The sequence below is a fragment of the Lepidochelys kempii genome, chromosome 7 (genome assembly GCF_965140285.1).
Source record: "Lepidochelys kempii isolate rLepKem1 chromosome 7, rLepKem1.hap1, whole genome shotgun sequence".
NCBI classification, from domain to species: domain Eukaryota; kingdom Metazoa; phylum Chordata; order Testudines; family Cheloniidae; genus Lepidochelys; species Lepidochelys kempii.
In genome coordinates, this window is record NC_136386.1 from 41,057,916 (window position 1) to 41,075,004 (window position 17,089).

Below are 17,089 nucleotides of genomic sequence, written 5' to 3' on the forward strand. Positions count from 1 at the left end.
GTTAAACACTCTCAGTACACCTAACCAGACTGTGCAATGCTAAGCGGAAGAATTTATATTTTCATATTTAAAGAGACCAGTCAAAATTGGCCTAGAGTGTACCAAACCAAGCACTGGTAGAAGTGTTTCTATAATTTTATTTTCTATTTTATAACTAAAAAAATTCTAATGAGAGCGGTGCTTGTAGAGCAACTTGGCAGAATTCTGCTAGTGGCTATGAACCTGAAAGTGAAATTGATTAGTCCATTTATATTGCCTAATCTAAGAGAAACAAGTACTAAACAGCAAAGAAAAATTGAATTAGTTCTTAAAATCTTTTCCCATCTGGAACTATCTCCCTTGTTATTTGATAAAAACAAAGATTTTTTCAAGTACATTTTTAATCTGTGTTTCTTTAGTGCATATTACCAAGATGATGCACAAAATGAAGTTATATTACAACAAAACAATCAAGTTCATGCAAAGGATGACTGGATGAAAGAACTACTACAGTACATTCAATGTTTATGTGCAATTACAGTTCCCTATGGAGGATTTCATCACATGCTCAGTGAAGACCCTGTGCAATTTTTGTGCTTTAATTTGGATATTTATTTTATAACACTAATCAGCAGATTTTCACCATTGCACGTATTTTCCTATAGACTTCACATGACAATCCACCTAAATCATCAAACTAAACAATTCAACTGTATATTGCTTAATTAATTCTGTGACAGGGTCAGGCCAGATGGCTACAGGAGAGTGATTGATTTTTTAGTGTGTTTTTTAAAAAAAAAATAAAAATCTCATTAATTGGTGCATGTGCTTCTTAAAATATTAGCCCCAGGTTAAGTAGGTCCCTTTTCCCTGGGTAAGGTAACAGGGAAGGTTCCAGAACAATCAGGAACTTTCTGGAAACAATTAAGGCAGACAGGCTGATTAGAACACCTGCAGCCAATCAAGAAGCTGCTAGAATCAATTAAGGCAGGCTAATCAGGGCACATGGGTTTTAAAAAGGAGCTCACTTCAGTTTGTGGTGTGCGTGCAAGGAGCTGGGAGCAAGAGGCGCAAGAAGCTGTACTATTGGAAGACTGAGAAGTACAAGCATTATCAGACATCAGGAGGAAGATCCTGTGGTGAGAATAAAGAAAGTGTTGGGAAGAGGCCATGCGGAAGTAGCCCAGGGAGTTGTAGCTGTCATGCAGCTGTTACAGGAGCCACTGTAGACAGCTGCAATCCACAGGGCCCTGGGCTGGAACCCGGAGTAGAGGGCAGGCCCAGGTTCCCCCCATCCTTCCATCCCCTCAACTCCCTACTTGATACCAGAGGAGTTGACTGGATTGTGGGTTCCACCAGAGGGGAAGGTCTCTGGCCTGTTCCCCGATCCACTAGGTGGATCAGCCGAGACTGCAGGGATTGTTCTTCTTCCTTTTCCCCATGCTGGCCAATGATGAGGCTAACTGAGTGAATGACAGATTTGTGCCACAAAAGTGGCCAAACTGAGGGCTGCCGTGAACCTCTGAGGCGAGCAAATCCGCCAATAATCGCAGGACCCCCCAAGGCAGAGGAGGAACTTTAGAACTGTGACAAACACCTGGCACTCTCCAAGTCATCCTTTATACTCATGTTATCTACCTCGGTAAGAGTTCAAAGTACCCCTAAACCTCAATTCCAAAAAAAATAGTCTCTCTCTTAAACTCTGTAAAACAGCTCAAATACACCACTCCGCCTGAAAAACAGTCTTCCTTACCAAATGTTACCTTCCTCCCCTTCTACCCACACACTTGATTTTTCTACTGCAGGTCATCATCTTTGAAGTGAAGTGAAAGAATATACACTTTAAAATGAGCTGTTTGTAATAGCATTTAATTGAATTCAAGAGACAATGAACAACAGCTCCACAACCAGCATTTAAAGATAAAAAGAAATAAGTTTGTTTCCCCACCCCAATTTCTTGAATTTGGTACAGAGATTAAAAGCTTCAAGAACATCTTGAAACTACTAATTTTTAGATGATTGCCTGAAAACAGGATGCCCAGACAATTTGAAAGTCAACTCAAATATGTCAAATACCAAAAAGGTTAATTTATTTTGAATGGCAGGGTTTTTATCCTTGTAAAGTATTAAAGTAGGGCAGAGTGCATTTTCTCTAATGGACCCGCATTAAAGAGAGAGTACTTTAAAGGCATATCACAGGGGATGCTCAAGATAATTGCCAGAAATTATATAGACCATAAAATCTTACCTATTTGACATTTTATTTTCTATAAACTTTGGAAAAACAGGTTAAGCTTTGAGAACTTTTGGAACATACTCAATTGTTTTCTGCTCTTACTTTTCACAGAACTTTCCATCTAACTAAGCTATGGATCTGCATACTTCCTTAACCCTTCAGCATATACTCTAGTCATTGCATTTTAATATCCTTGAATTATTTATTTATTAATAATGATTACCCCTACAATTTCACCTCCAAGATTTCACTATAATATACTTTGGCAATTCTGGGTGATTTAGCATGCCTCATTTTCATTCAAACTACATTTCTGCCCCACAATGGTCATGGAAAAGTGTATTTCTAAAGTTCTCTGAATGACTTGTATATTACCAAAGTAATGCTGTGTGGTTAGACACTTCCAGAGATGAAGCGTTTCTCATAAATGTAGTCTGTAGATTTAGGGTCATAATCCACCCTTTGCCTACACTTCCCATTTATATAGCTCACATTTGCATATTGACCAAATATGGAATGTGGCCCAAAAGAGCAGTATATGTAACTTACTGAAATTCAGTTAAATGAGGTATTAACCTAGCCAATAGAAATGATATAGAAGTGCTCCTTTGAAACTGACTTGCACAGTAAAGCTCCAATAATATCCTCTGTTGATTATGTTCTTACCTCAAGTATATACTTCTCCAGAGACCGGATGTTTTCCAGAGCCTCTAGGTCCTGATGGATAACCACTACTTCTTTTAGTGGATACTGAAACAAAAATCAATAGAGGTTCAGTATGAGAGAGGAAATAAAGGGCTACAGAAAGTATTATTTTGGTCATTTTAAACTAAATTCCTTTCTGTTTAATTCTGTTTGCTAGCACAGATTTAGTCACTTACTCCCCACTTCTCCGAAAGTTACAGAGCTGCTATATGTTCATGGAATATTGATGTAAGAGATATTAAGAGCTTCTAACCTTTACTGGAATGGTTTTTCTGTCTCGGATTACCCGGCCAAGCTCAATAACAGATTGCATCCAGGAAATGGCATTTTCAATTTTTTTGTCAATCAGATCATCCCTAGATTAGGAAGAAACAATTTAATGTTTACATCTCTTTAGATTTATTTAAGTGGGCCTTTAACCCATCGTCACATCTGTCAAAAATTTCCCACAACAGATTTGGTCATATCCATACACTGGTAATGCTAAGAAGCAATTTTGTGTGTGGGTTTCTTTTATTTTTTAAGAATTATTTTTATTAGCTGTCATTAATACCTTTCACATGACTGACTGATATGAAATAATTATGTACACTATTCATTTTACAAGTATCCAATGAAGAGCAGAATTTATATTTATGATATAATGGAATATCCAAAAATACATAACAAATGAATTAGTTACATTGCTATTGAAATACCCACACACAGTGAATTGGTGGGATCTCCATAATTTTTTATCTTGAAAGTGTGGGTTATAAAAGAATGATGGGCCATGTGCATATTCCCAGAATTCAGACCTGTATTTTCCAGAAAGCTTATGTATTTCAAATCTTTTGCTTTTCTCTGTGGCTTGATAACATGCTCCCCCCCGCCCCCACCTCTGTTTCCAGACAGCTTGTTTTTCAGGTTAAGCACAGAGTCAAAGCTTGTTTCAAATGTAAAAGCAATCACCAGTTCTATAAGTGATGCCAGTTCTTGTTCTTTGTTGATTGTTTGAATGTATCTGTAATTCAGGCAGCTCCTTCAAAACTACATACATTTTCAAGCAAAGCACAGAGTCATTACTATTTTGGTATTTATTTGTGTCAGAAAAGCTGTGAACGAAGGAAAAGTATAATGTGGATGTGAAGTTGCTAATTATATCACTTTAACTGGAAACATTCTTGGTGTAAAACAGAGTGGTCTGGAAGGTTTACCAGAAGGGAGAAGACTCCATGGAGCAAGATTTAAGACTTATGCCCTAATCTGTGATACCAGGAATATTTGGATTAATGTTATTGGCTATTTTTAAGTTTCTGTGCTTCTTCAAGTCAATTTCCCAGGGAAGGACTTAAAAAAAAAAATTTGTACATTATTGCAATGTAAAGTTTCCTTGTTTTTCATAAATGTTCATAGTAAGAAATATTACTTTCCTCTTAGATTTTAAAGCATTATTGTGAAACTGCATTGTGAGAATATTTTTCATAGATTTGTGGTTTATTATAAAACTCAATGAAGTACCACAAAAACAATGTTTCTGATTTTACCTGTTACTTTGGACAGAGAAGAATCTAGTTAGCATACAGCATAAGTAAGGTCCTTCATTCTCAGTTATTACTTTATTTGAAAATTTCCCAGGAATTTATCAACGTAAAATAGGTGACAATTGGTGCAAAAAAACTAACTGAGCAGTTTTCTGGGTAAATATCGGGAGAAGGGAGGACAGAAAAAAGCAACAAATAGAGAAAAGTAAGAGTACTAAAAGTAAAAGCAGTTTAATGCTGTGGTTTATTTCATGAACTGCACGTCAACAGTACATACATATGTGCACATGCGTGTGTATTTGTTCGTTCCACTACTCTGCCTTACTTGAACAGCCTCACATTTACAATTAGACTAAATTTATTATTAAAATAAATGTATCTACTTAATGTAATGTCCTGGATTTTCTTCTCGTCATCAGTATTTTCATTTATTGCGTGATCCAAAATTCAGGTAGAAAAAAAAAAGTTAAAAACCAAATAGTATAAAACCCAGAAACTTTTTGGTTAAAAAAAAAAAAAAATCAGTAAAAACTGAAAACAAAGGGCCTGAAACATAAATCATTGCTAAAAAAATCCTAATATTTCAGGGTGAAAGTTTACAGATCTATTGTTTATTTGACTGTAATTGAAGTACAGATCTATTACAGCAACTCATATTCAACTGTTTTTGTAAAAAGTATTAACTTATTGGATTTCCAGGGTATATAAAAATCTGCAACAAGCAATCAGGAGACTGTGCAATTAAACGAAGAACAGGAAATAAGAGCCACAGCTGGAGCTGAGAATTCTGGGAGTCAAGGCAGGACAAGAGGGTTGGATTAACCTCTTGCATCTTGGTGGCTGTCTTGAAGGTTGTCAGAATTTCCCTAAATCACTAATCTGAATAGCACTTAAAGGGAAAATGAAATCACATTTCTGTGGACTCCCAAGAACTCACGGCTATTACCATTAGTTGTATGTATCAATACATTGCTTAAGTGTCATAGAAACAATTCATTCTCTTACGCATATACAGTTTTAAAAGTTTTAAAAAATACAAATTTATGTCCAACCCTGAAAATGACACAGTCAATTTAATCTGACAACCATAATGTTTGCCATATAGCTTTTTTTGTATAAACCTATCATGCTGCTGTGAAAGTACATGCCACACAGCACCATAGCCTACAACTGCTACAAAAAAAAGATGTCTCTGTTGCGATCTGTGCTACTGTCCTTGGAAAAGCTAGCTCATTACAGATTAACTATCACAATCAAAACTTAATTTAAACATAACACTAAGACAAAAAAGGCACCAACGAAGAAAAATGACTGCCAGATTTTTAGCCACTATAAAACCTCAAGTGTAATTTAGTTTTAAAATAACATCTATCTTTGATTTGATTAGTAGATGGGAACAGGAATGCACATGCGACCCAATACGTTACACAAATTAAGTTGCCATGAATAACTGAATTTCCTTCTATTAATCCATATACACCACCAATTCAAGGGCATTCCTAATAACAACGTATCAGTTTCACATTCTGTGTCATAGAAGAGTACACTTCTAGAATACATAAAACCAGCAGCATTGCTAAATGAATCTCAGTAGATTTCTTGTAACAATACTTTCCACAATTAGTGTATACTGTATGGCCATCAGAAGGAACACAACTAGTAGCTCTCTTGCTTGGTCAGAGACACCAAAAGGCACAATATGCATGAAAAGAAAAACCTAGGTAAGTTTTAAACTCTGATGTCAAATATGGCCAGACATATTCAGCCATGAAAAGGCTCTGGCACAGAGTTTTACGATCCTTTGGGAGTCTTTTGGAGAAGGCAGGCATTGCAGCCTCCAATTAAGCATCCATCTTGAAAAAGATACTGCATGCTGATGAGAAATGGGGAACATTATAGCTCTGTGACCACTCTTCTTTAGCCCCAGCAAGCTGTAGACCCCTACTGCTTCTCAGCATGCAGAGAAATCCAAGTCGGTAGCCAGCCTTTTTGCTGAAGGAGAGAGATTGGATCTAGAAAGAGTGCTAACTCTGCACCTTTCCTCCCAATACTGCCACAGCACCTTATCAATACTGCCCCAGCCAGTCCTGTCAGGTTAACACACCTCAGCAATGGCAAGTGTGTTAAAGACTAAAGGGAAACACTTCCCTAAAGAAAATTGGTGTACAGGAGTAAAATAGTTTCATAAACACTTCAGTTACATATTTTGCCCGCCTAAGGAAAACAGAAGTGTTTAAAACAATAAGCACAACTACAAGATCATTTTCTGGGTGCAAAAGGAATCCTTTGTATCAAAAAATGTGTTCCTTGTATGCTTGTAAATGCCAAAGACTGGTATTTTTGCTTTGTTTAAATATGTGAATAAGGTATGAAGAACTTCTCTCTGTAACTACAGGAAAGAGAACCCTGCCCACTGTCACCAACAGAGGTTGTTTCTTACCTCACTTGAGGAAGCATGAGATAGTGAATGCTATCACTGTTCTTCTCCTGAACTGAGGCCGGATCAATAAGGGTCTTCAGATTCTGATACATCATTTCAGTGATAAAGGGAGTATAAGGTGCCTGCAATATTTTATATATTATTCATGAATGCATTCTCTTACTGAATTGTATCCTCTATATTTTCAACCAATTACCTTCATTATCATCAAAACACAACATTTTTTTGTGTGTTCCTTTTTTCCTATTAATCAGGAATCCTTATGTTACAGGATTATACTGTCCAGCAGACAGCGCTGCAAAAATGGAATATTTACTTTGCGTTTTAACACTACAAAATATAACACTAATTCAAGGAATAGGCCATGATGAACAAATTAAATTGATGCCACCTTTTCACCTTCCGTTTGAGTTTAACCCAGAGAAAACACAATACTATACAATACAATGATAAAATGCAGTAGCAGTTTCCCCCATTTTCAGGTCTGGTCTTTACTAGTTTTCTGGTCTGTTACTTCTAGGGGCAACTGTAACAATTAGAAGCATGCACCCAGGCTTGCTGGGGAATCAAGTTGAATACGTTAAATAATTAGAGTTGAGTGTAAAACCTTACCATGAGTCTGCACATTGCATACAGAACACTGAACAAGGTTTCCAAGGCCATAATGCAGTCCTCATTCCCATTTTCACCCTATTCAGAGTATCCATGGAGAAAGGAAAAGGATTAGAAAAACCATCTACACTTTTTAAATTATGAACTACATTCTCACACTGTAATACATGATTTTACTCCTTCACCCAATAAATGCTAGCTTTCCAAGATCCACAATTACAGTTCAATCCTATCCAACAAAACAAAAATTATGGGCTACAGTGTATTTTTACTTGCCCTATGAAGAAACAAGGGGCAAGAACATAAATGGAGTAAAAAGGGAAAATCATATTTATTTGCAATTTCAGCTATTCAGCTGAAAGCTACACAGTTTTATATAACACACAAAGGTACTATAAGGATTTTATTAGTTTAATTAATCTATTTAAACTACATTGGGTCTATCTACAGTAAAAAGTTAGCAACAGAAATAGCACCTACCTTTAACCTTCTGCGATTCATTCTGATGTACCAGTTGGTCAGTACATCAACAAACTTAACTAGTCGAGGGACTACAGTGTATAGTCTGTAGGCTAAGAGGAAAAATAATTTCTTACTGTACAAAACACTTGCCTTCTGCATCAAAATTCTTCCCTTAAAGAATCACACAGTAATATAAAGCCTTGACAACTTAACACTCATGACTTTACAGAAGGAAATACCTTCATAAGATTAAAAAAATTGATTAGACACACTAGTATTACTAGAATCTGCACTTAAACTATATCATAAAATTAAAATTACGAACATAATCAATTCTCACACTTCAGGGCATAAGCATGTCATCAGCTGAAGGTCAGAAATAAATTGCTATAGTCTGGTACTGCACAGAGGTGCATTATGGCCATTTTATGCCTTAATCTGAAGCAAATTGAAAGAGGATAGTGGACAAGATGGACCACTGATCTATTATGGCTTGGCAATTCCTAAATTTGAACATATTGCTAAAAGAAACTGCTGAATACTTAAATTCACCAAAAATTGTGGGAGAAACATGAATGGAGATGCAATTACCCAATTCAGGAACCATTTTAATTTCTATTGCAATGTTTTTTGTATTTAACTTTTTTTCCCCACGACAGTTTCTTGCACAGTTCTTCTAAATAATAGAGCAGACGAAAGGCTGTAAAGTCATTCATGCAAATAGATTTTATTTTATCTCATGAATAATATTAACAGAATAAAAAGCTAGGCATAGCCATTTTCTTATGTTCTGTGTAATTCAAATGCATGAAGAACTGCTAACACAAATAAGAGGTTCTCACAAACTTCAAAGTCCAACCAGAGGGAAACATGACTTTAAATGCTCAAACATTTTTAGTTTACAAAAAATTGTTTTCTAGAAAGATTAGATAAACTAGTCCTTATAAACAAAAGTTACTAACTTGCAGGCAGCTTGGTTAAAAATAAGGAGCTGCTATTAATACCATGGTCTTTTGCTTCTGCCATTTATTTTATTAATCAAACAGCTATTGAATTATACACCTTTCCTTTGAGAGTTCCACAGCACACTTTTTACAACTGCATTTTGCAAGCTAAAAAAATCTTGTAAAAGACAGAGCACTAGATATTTCAACCTAAAAAGGAAATTTTCTGGAGTTATGTGTCAAGTAAAACAAAGAAACTATTTATGGGGTTTTATGTTCTGATAGAGATCCCATTACTAACGCTGCTTGAAAAGTAACTATGATGCACAACAAGAAAAGCTTGCTAACATACTTGTGTATTTTACAGTGAGATATTTGTTTGTTTTGAAACTACGTTTCATTCACCTTTAGTAGTCTAGAATCTCCAGTTATAACCTGTGCCATGATATTATACTTTGAGCTGACAGAAGGGAAAAAAAGAAAGACACTAAGTCAGTGGTTCCCAAACTGTGGGACATACTCCCCTAGGGGGTACAGAGAAACATTCAGGGAGTGGAGGGGTGCACAGCAGAGCCAAGGCCAGCCCCCACAGGGGGCAGGGAGGGAGCGCCGCCCAGCCCTGCTCCGACCCCAGCTCCACTCTGCCCCGTGCTCTGCCCCCAGCCCAGCTCCAGCCCCACTCCACCCCCAGCTCAGCTCTACCCTCATTCTCTCTCCACCCCAAGGCCAGCTCTGCCTCTAGCCCCAACTCCTTCCCCATCCCCAGTTCTGTCCCCAGCTCTACTTTCAGCCCAACTCCTCTGCTGAGAAAGCCTTGACTGTGCAGTAATGGAGGGGAGACACAACAGATTCCATAAGGGGGTGGGGGGCAGGAGAAGTTTGGACACCACTGCACTCAGTCAATCTCTTAAGCTTAACCACCGTGAGAAACGCTGATTTGTAATTTATCCTCTTGTATATTGCACACAGGCACTATTCAAGCACCAAATGCACTATGGTAAAAATCACTGTTTCTAGATAGGGAATTTCACTTCACTAAAACCATGAAGAATTACTTACTAAATTTCCAACTTCCAATTCAATTTTTCTTTCATCCTTAAATGACTTTATCAACTGTCACAGTCTAGATATTTAATATTTTATTCACTGAAGTACTAAGTACTCAAATGAAAAAGAATATGAAAATTTGACCCAAGATTGCCAGTTTTAAAACCTTATGACTTAATAGGAGAAATAAATGATGCTAAGGTCTACCTGCTAACATTTTATTTTGGTGGCTACAATTTAATGTTAATAAGTGGAAGCCAGCTCTAGCAAAGAGGACCTGTTTAAACTTCCCCCACAGAACTAACAACTTAAGGTTTGTTTGGTGCTGGTTGTTTTTTTTTTTCCCCAAGTAGTGGCCATTCATGTCCATTTTTCCAGTTCTACACCTCTAATGAGCAGAGATAGAAAGGAAAAAAAAATCTATGCTTAAAGAAAGAGCTTAGATTGTGACACAATTCAAAAAATCCAGTAAATAAATACAAAACCAATTCTCTCTCTACTGTATTTCAAATAAGCTCATGCTAATTACTTATTTTCTGTAATATCTACTTATACCAGATTGGAAAAGTCTTCAGCAATTCTCTGGGTGCTTTTGTAGGAGAAACAGAGAGAACCCAATGAAATATTACTTTCTACAATATAGGGATTAGGCATTAGGAGCTGAGCTATGGAAGCAGCATTTGAAATTGTGCTCTTTGATGGGTAAATTCTTTTTATTATTTGCTTTGTAGTTTTTTTAAGTCATCAGACACAAGCATCAGTGCTGGTCCATGACATTTATGTTCTTGTCAACAGCAGTGCCGTACTGTTGTGGCTTGCCAGGCTATATCTGAATACCAGCAAATTCACATTTCAGATTTTAAAAACCAACCTATTTTTAGCCACTGACTCACTGCTTGCTTGCTAGCTACAGTAAATTAAAATAATGGAGCATGAACTACAGGGCAGTTGTATGCCCAGTAAGTCCAACTAAACAGTAAAACAATTAAGTATGCATTGATTGTACATTTGTAACAGACTCTATTAACTATGCTTCAACCAAAAATGTTTCAGCTAGCTATTAAATGCATACTACTACATATTAAATGCACCCACTTATGAGGTCTCTGTGTAAATGGTAGAGGGAGCGAATAAACAATTCAACCCATTAGTAGGTTGAAAGGCTCAGACGAGGTAACCTTGATTATCCCCCAAACTCCTCTGGACTGTGACACTGATGGAAGATCAAGGGTATTGTGTGGAGTCCACTGGTCACTGGCCCTCCTTCTAGGTTGTTAACTGGTCAAAGCGTGGAAAGGCACTGTAAAGTGCTCCCTGTTAGACAGGTCAATGAAGGAGAGAACCACAGGCACTCCCTGTAGGAGGATTAAGGAAATAGTGTGTTGAAAGCCTTTAACAGGGAAATTGTGGAAGGGACACTTCCACCAAAGCAATGTGTTAAGAGTACAGGAGACTAAATTAAATAATGATACAAAGAAACAGTCAAATGAGTATGTTTCAAAGGATCTGTCAGGGCTAATTCCCTGCTCTGGCACTTCAAGTGCAGAAGGTGGGGGCCAGCAAGGATTCTAAAAATTAATACTGGCCACTCCAGGCTTGTATTAAACTCCCAAGGTTACAGCTTTTCTCTGACCTTGGATTGGTAGATGCTGCCACCACCCAAGTGCAGAACCCCTTTGAGAGCTCAGGAAGGCGCACTTGGGAATTCCTTCCTGTGGGGTACCCTCAAACCCTTTCACCCTGCCTACAGGGAAGAGCCGAGAAAGCAAACAAAGGAAATCAGCTGTTGCCACCAGCTAATTAAACAACGTGTGCACAAACCTCTTAGGACACAAAAATCCAATTCTGTTCTTAAAAAAAGGTAAATTTTATTAAAAAACAGAAGGAAGAAAATACACCTGGGAACTTATGCTACTGCTAGATTTTAAAAGAGCAACTACAAGGATTAAGCAACAAGAATAGTTTCCTGAGGTCCAGCTTAAAGGTTACAAGCAATAGGGTTTGCTAATTGCCCTAATTCTCTGAACGGTTCTATCGCACCAAGTAAACTCAATAAGCCTATATTACTGAGCCCAGAGTTATGACGGGTGAGGACAACAGCACTGTGAAATGAATGTGAGTACTTCAAAAACCATGGTCATCTTACAGACTTCATTGTGGGAGAAGTTACTCTAGGCTGAAGGCCACTGTGTCGCCAGAACTAAGTTCTTATAACAGCAAGAATGGTATGTACATCAATTAAATTAATATTCTATAGCTGCCCCTTTCCCTGTGTTACTGTTTTAAGATTTTTTTGCCCCTTTCTTTCATGCAGTCTGATCTGAAATCTGAAAATCCCTGGATAAATGCATCCTTTGTGCAAGCCCATCCCTAGTCACCAGTCAGTGACAATTATTCAAATGAAGTCTTTTTCTGAACTGAAACAAAAAGCAAAAGATACACATACCTGCCATTTCAGCCTTGAAGAACTGAATGAGTGACTGGGTGAAGGAAAGAATCCATTTATCCATGATGTTGTTGCTCTCCTTCATCGTGTTCTCATTGTACAGGAATTCCTTTACATCTTCCTATAAACATCATTGGAAAAATGAATAGTAGTAGAGCATGTCAACTCTTGAACACATTAAATCCTATAAAATAATACCTCTCTCATCATCAGTAGATCTCAAAGTGTTTCACAATCTTTTAATGTGTTTATCTCAAAACACCCCTGTGAGTTAGGTCACGGCCATTTTAACCCCATTTTACAGATGGGGAACGGAGACCCAGAGACTAAGCATCTTGCCCAAGATCACAGTCTGTGGTGAAGCAGGGCACTGAATCCAAGTCTCCCATGTCCTGAACAAGTGCCCTAATGACTGGAGCACCCTTCCTCTTAAAAGCCCATTTGTTATTCATTGACAAGAGCCTCCTATCCACGCTCTCCATTACATTGGTTAGTAAGAGTATTCGCTGTCAGATACAGATATTTGTTCTTGAGACACATTAACAGAAAAAGCCAAGATAAACTGATTTGCACTGATCCTGTTTCATTACACAACAATGTAAACTACAAAAGGGACCAGTTTTCTGTATTTATTAACACACAGAAATAGTAGTACAGTACACAAGGAAATTCAATAATCCCACGTTTTACACCTTTTGTATGTAGTCTCATCACAATTTATGAACACAGGCTAATGATACTGATTTTATGTCCCTTTCATCCATCTGGATTCCAAAGCATTTAAAGAACTTTACTGACTCTGAGGTGTGTGTGTGTGAGAAAATATAGGTAAGTGAACATTAGATAGATAGACAAACATAGGACATGTATATAAATAACTATAATTTTCAAATGCAGCAATTGTTCAATAGCACATGGCACCGCAAAAGAATTGTTACAAGTAGGTGGAAAAAATAGCAAACTCAACTGGAACTGCTGGAGGAATTTTAGGCAGGCATCATGTCATTACTGTACATATTTAGCATTTCATGAGAGGCAGCACTGTTCACTGCCCCTGAACGTTGGACTGTAATGTAGTATACACTGCAAAAGAGAAGGTGGGAAAAGGCTAGAAGTATATGTGCTAAATTGGTAATCTATCCATTCACTTTGCTCTTCCAGAGAGGGAGGGAGGGAGAATACCACATTGACTTCTAACTAAGCAGCTTTTAAACAGTGATCAGTGGAGATCCCTACTGAATCTCCTATACCACTCCCTACAGGTTTTCCCAAAGGCCTGCTATCCCTGTAGTGAGGATTTTTATTCTTGAAAAATCTAATAAAATAAATAAATTAAATAAATAAATTTAAAAAAATCACAGTTTGAGAGGGGCTAGGTCTGAAGACAAGGAAAAAATAGACAAGAATGTGTTGCACTAATTTGCAGACATATCTATCCAACCATAGAATTACCAGGAGACATGGTAAGACGTGTTGTTATGTGACCTTTAAACAAGTGCATCTTGTTTAGAAAATATGTTTTGAAATAGGAAGTCTTCTGTTCTTTGTTGAAAGTAATTATAGTAGGCTTCCTAATCATAAGAACTTTTCTTTCCAAATGCCACTGAAATACCTTTCTTCTATATAGGAGGTTTGCCTTTGTCACAAGGTTTCTTGAAATGGTATAGTAACAAAATAGTACCTCATGTACAGCATCTTCCATCCAAAAAGATCCGAAACTGCTTTGCAAACTTAAAACAACTATCTACAGGAAACGCACGGATCAACATACCTACCTTCACAGATCCAGTTATCACCCCAAACACACCACAAAATCTCACCTACAGCCAGGCACTCAGATACTATAGAATATACTCTGCGGAGAAAGTCCGGGATGTACACCTTAACATGCTTAAAAGCAAGGACACTTCACCAGCGAAGCAGATTGCATCATGGAACGGGCCTCACAAATAGTCCAAAAGAACCTACTTCAATACAGAAATAAAAACCCCACCACTATAAGCTGTTACCTACCATCCCACACCAAAACCCATACTGGAGATCATCAAACAATTAAACCCATACTTGATAGGAAGCACACCCTGAAAGAAATCTTTCCTGAACGCTCTCTTCTGGCCTTTAAACAACCCCCTCAGCCTCATCACCAAAAGCAAGCTCCCCACAGACCAAGACGCACCAACTCAAAGCAACACCAGACCCTGGCAGAAAAACAGATGCAAAACCTGCAGGCATCTCTCCACTGCTGATGATCAACACACCTTTCAAGATCCTGGGATCCTACACATGCTTATCACTACACGTGGTGCACTGGACAAGGTACACTAAATGCCCCAATAATAACTATGCAGGTGAAACCAGACAATCACTATGCTCTCGAATGAACTCTCACAGAAAAATAAGACAAAAACACCATTTCACCTGTGGGTGAACACTTTTCACTTTATGTCTGACCTCTCAGTCCTCATCCTCAAAGAAAACCTGCACTATACTTCACAAGACAAGCCTGGGAGCTTAATTTCATAATTTTGCTAGACACTAAAAACCATGAACTGAATAGAGTCACTGGATGTATGGCTTATTACAACTATCTGTAACCCACTTACTCCCAGCTTTTCCTCCCCTCCTTTTTCCCCCTATGACTGCTATGGTTTTAATGGGCCACTATCCCTTGAAATATGTGTTAACTACTTACACTAAATCTGTTCAACCTTGTATTCAGAATGTCACAGCTGAATACATTTCTCAGACGTGAAGAAGAGTTCTGTGTAAGCACAAAGGCTTGTCTCTCACTAACAGAGGCTGGTTCAATAAAAGATATTACCTCACCCACCTTTTCTCTCTTGCAAATTTAAAGCAATATTGTGTGGCCATAGTCTCAACCTATATCATATCAAGGCTGTTAAAGGCTGGAAAGCAGAAGCCATTAGAATTTAAGTCAGTACACCACATCTGGCCATAGCCCTCTCTACAATGAAATTAAAAACCCATGGCTGGCCTGTCCCAGCTGACACAGGCTAAGGGGCTGATTAATTGCAGTGTAAAAGTTCGGGCTTGGGACCCCAGAGCCCAGGCTCCATCCTGAGTCCAAACATCTATGCTACAATTAAACAGCCCCTTCGTCCGAGCCCCACAAGCCTGAGTCAATTGGTGCAGGCCAGCCGTGGGTATCTAATTGTAGTGTAGGCATACCCTCAGTTGAGGAGCTCATCTTTGAACTGGGCTTCCACTGATTGCCCCGACAAGTGAAACTGTATATAAATCTCTTTGTCCACTATTCATTCAACCACCCCTGTGGTGCAAAATGGCAGCTGCTAAATGGTGCACAACAAGATTACACAACAACTCAGGGTGGGGAAGCAAACAATAGTTTACCCAACTGTAACTGCAATGGCAATTTTAGGAGGCAGAATGTAATTCCCAGATTTCAGCCAGGACACTAGAATTAGCTATTTCTCTCTTACAGGAAGTATAATGAAATTAACAAACAGCCAGAGCCTCTGTATCAGGTCTCACCCAAAAAATAACATCTTTGGCAGCATATTATCTTCTAATTCTATGCTGACACATTGTTTCATTACTGATTCATAAAGAAAATTTACATTTGCTGAATCAAAAAATTATTTGCTGAAGGATCCAGGTTTTCCACATACGTCTCCTATCCCCAACTCTGTTGATCTTGCAAAATCTAACGGGATGACAGCAGAAAATGGCTGGCTGCAAAGCTCATTTCAGCTAATTCCATGGTCACAGGTGAAAAAAAATGGAATTTTTTAGGTAACATGAGAAATTTCTTATGAAGGCTGTGAGGATCCTCAGAAAAGGCTCGTTAATTATAAGGTAGTTACCAAACTTTCCTTGAAAAGATTATTACTAAAAAGACAAAACAATTTGCACAACTATTTATTGAAGTCTGTTGCCATTATCACTTTAAATGGCAGCCTTCCAAAGTGAATCATAGAATATCAGGATTGGAAGGGACCTCAGAAGATCATCTAGTCCAACCCCCTGCTCAAAGCAGGACCAATCCCCAATTTTTGCCCCAGATCCCTAAATGGCCCTCTCAAGGATTGAACTCACAACCCTGGGTTTAGCAGGCCAATGCTCAAACCACTGAGCTATCCCTCCCCCCATTTAAGTGATTAAATGGCTACCATAATTTCAAGAGTACTACAAGGTCTGAACTTTTCACTTAGTTTTTGCTTAGTTTCCAGCCTATTTGAAATGTCTGCACTAATAAGTGGTAACCTGTTATAGGATGACTTTGTTGAAAGGAAGAAATTGCTTTCAAAGGATCCCACTCTCCACAAGCATAAAAATTTCAACATCTGACAAAATAATAGTGTTGCTGAGGAAAGATATTTTGATCTTTTTTGTGGATTAATGGGAAGTGTTCAACACACATATCACTTACTCCAGTGTCTTTCATTAGCTCTTGACATTTACAGGTTACATTCAAAGACCTATTGCAGATAGTAACTATTTTACAAAGATGCAATATTGGTTATATATGATGCTGTCCTCTTGCTATTGCTAAGGTGATTCATAGAATCATAGGACTGGAAGGGATCTCGAGAGGTTATTTAGTCCAGTCCCCCACACTTATGGCAGGACTAAGTATTATCTAGACCATCCCTGATAGGTCTTTGTCTAACCTGCTCTTAAAAAAAAAAATCTCCATTGACAGAGATTCCACAA

At 37.9% G+C, this 17,089-nt stretch overlaps 1 protein-coding gene across 4 annotated transcripts in view; it reads right to left on the minus strand.

The window, feature by feature from the left end:
- Positions 1 to 17,089, minus strand: part of IARS1 (isoleucyl-tRNA synthetase 1) — a 204,374-nt gene that overhangs the window by 48,038 nt on the left and 139,247 nt on the right. For all 4 annotated transcript variants that reach the window (XM_073352336.2, XM_073352335.2, XM_073352337.2 and 1 more), the window contains 6 exons: positions 12,395 to 12,515; positions 7,976 to 8,067; positions 7,496 to 7,573; positions 6,884 to 7,005; positions 3,174 to 3,276; positions 2,882 to 2,965 (listed from right to left, as the gene is read on the minus strand). In XM_073352336.2, the coding sequence (XP_073208437.1) occupies positions 2,882 to 2,965; positions 3,174 to 3,276; positions 6,884 to 7,005; positions 7,496 to 7,573; positions 7,976 to 8,067; positions 12,395 to 12,515 (600 nt within the window). The remainder of the gene's footprint in view (positions 1 to 2,881; positions 2,966 to 3,173; positions 3,277 to 6,883; positions 7,006 to 7,495; positions 7,574 to 7,975; positions 8,068 to 12,394; positions 12,516 to 17,089) is intronic.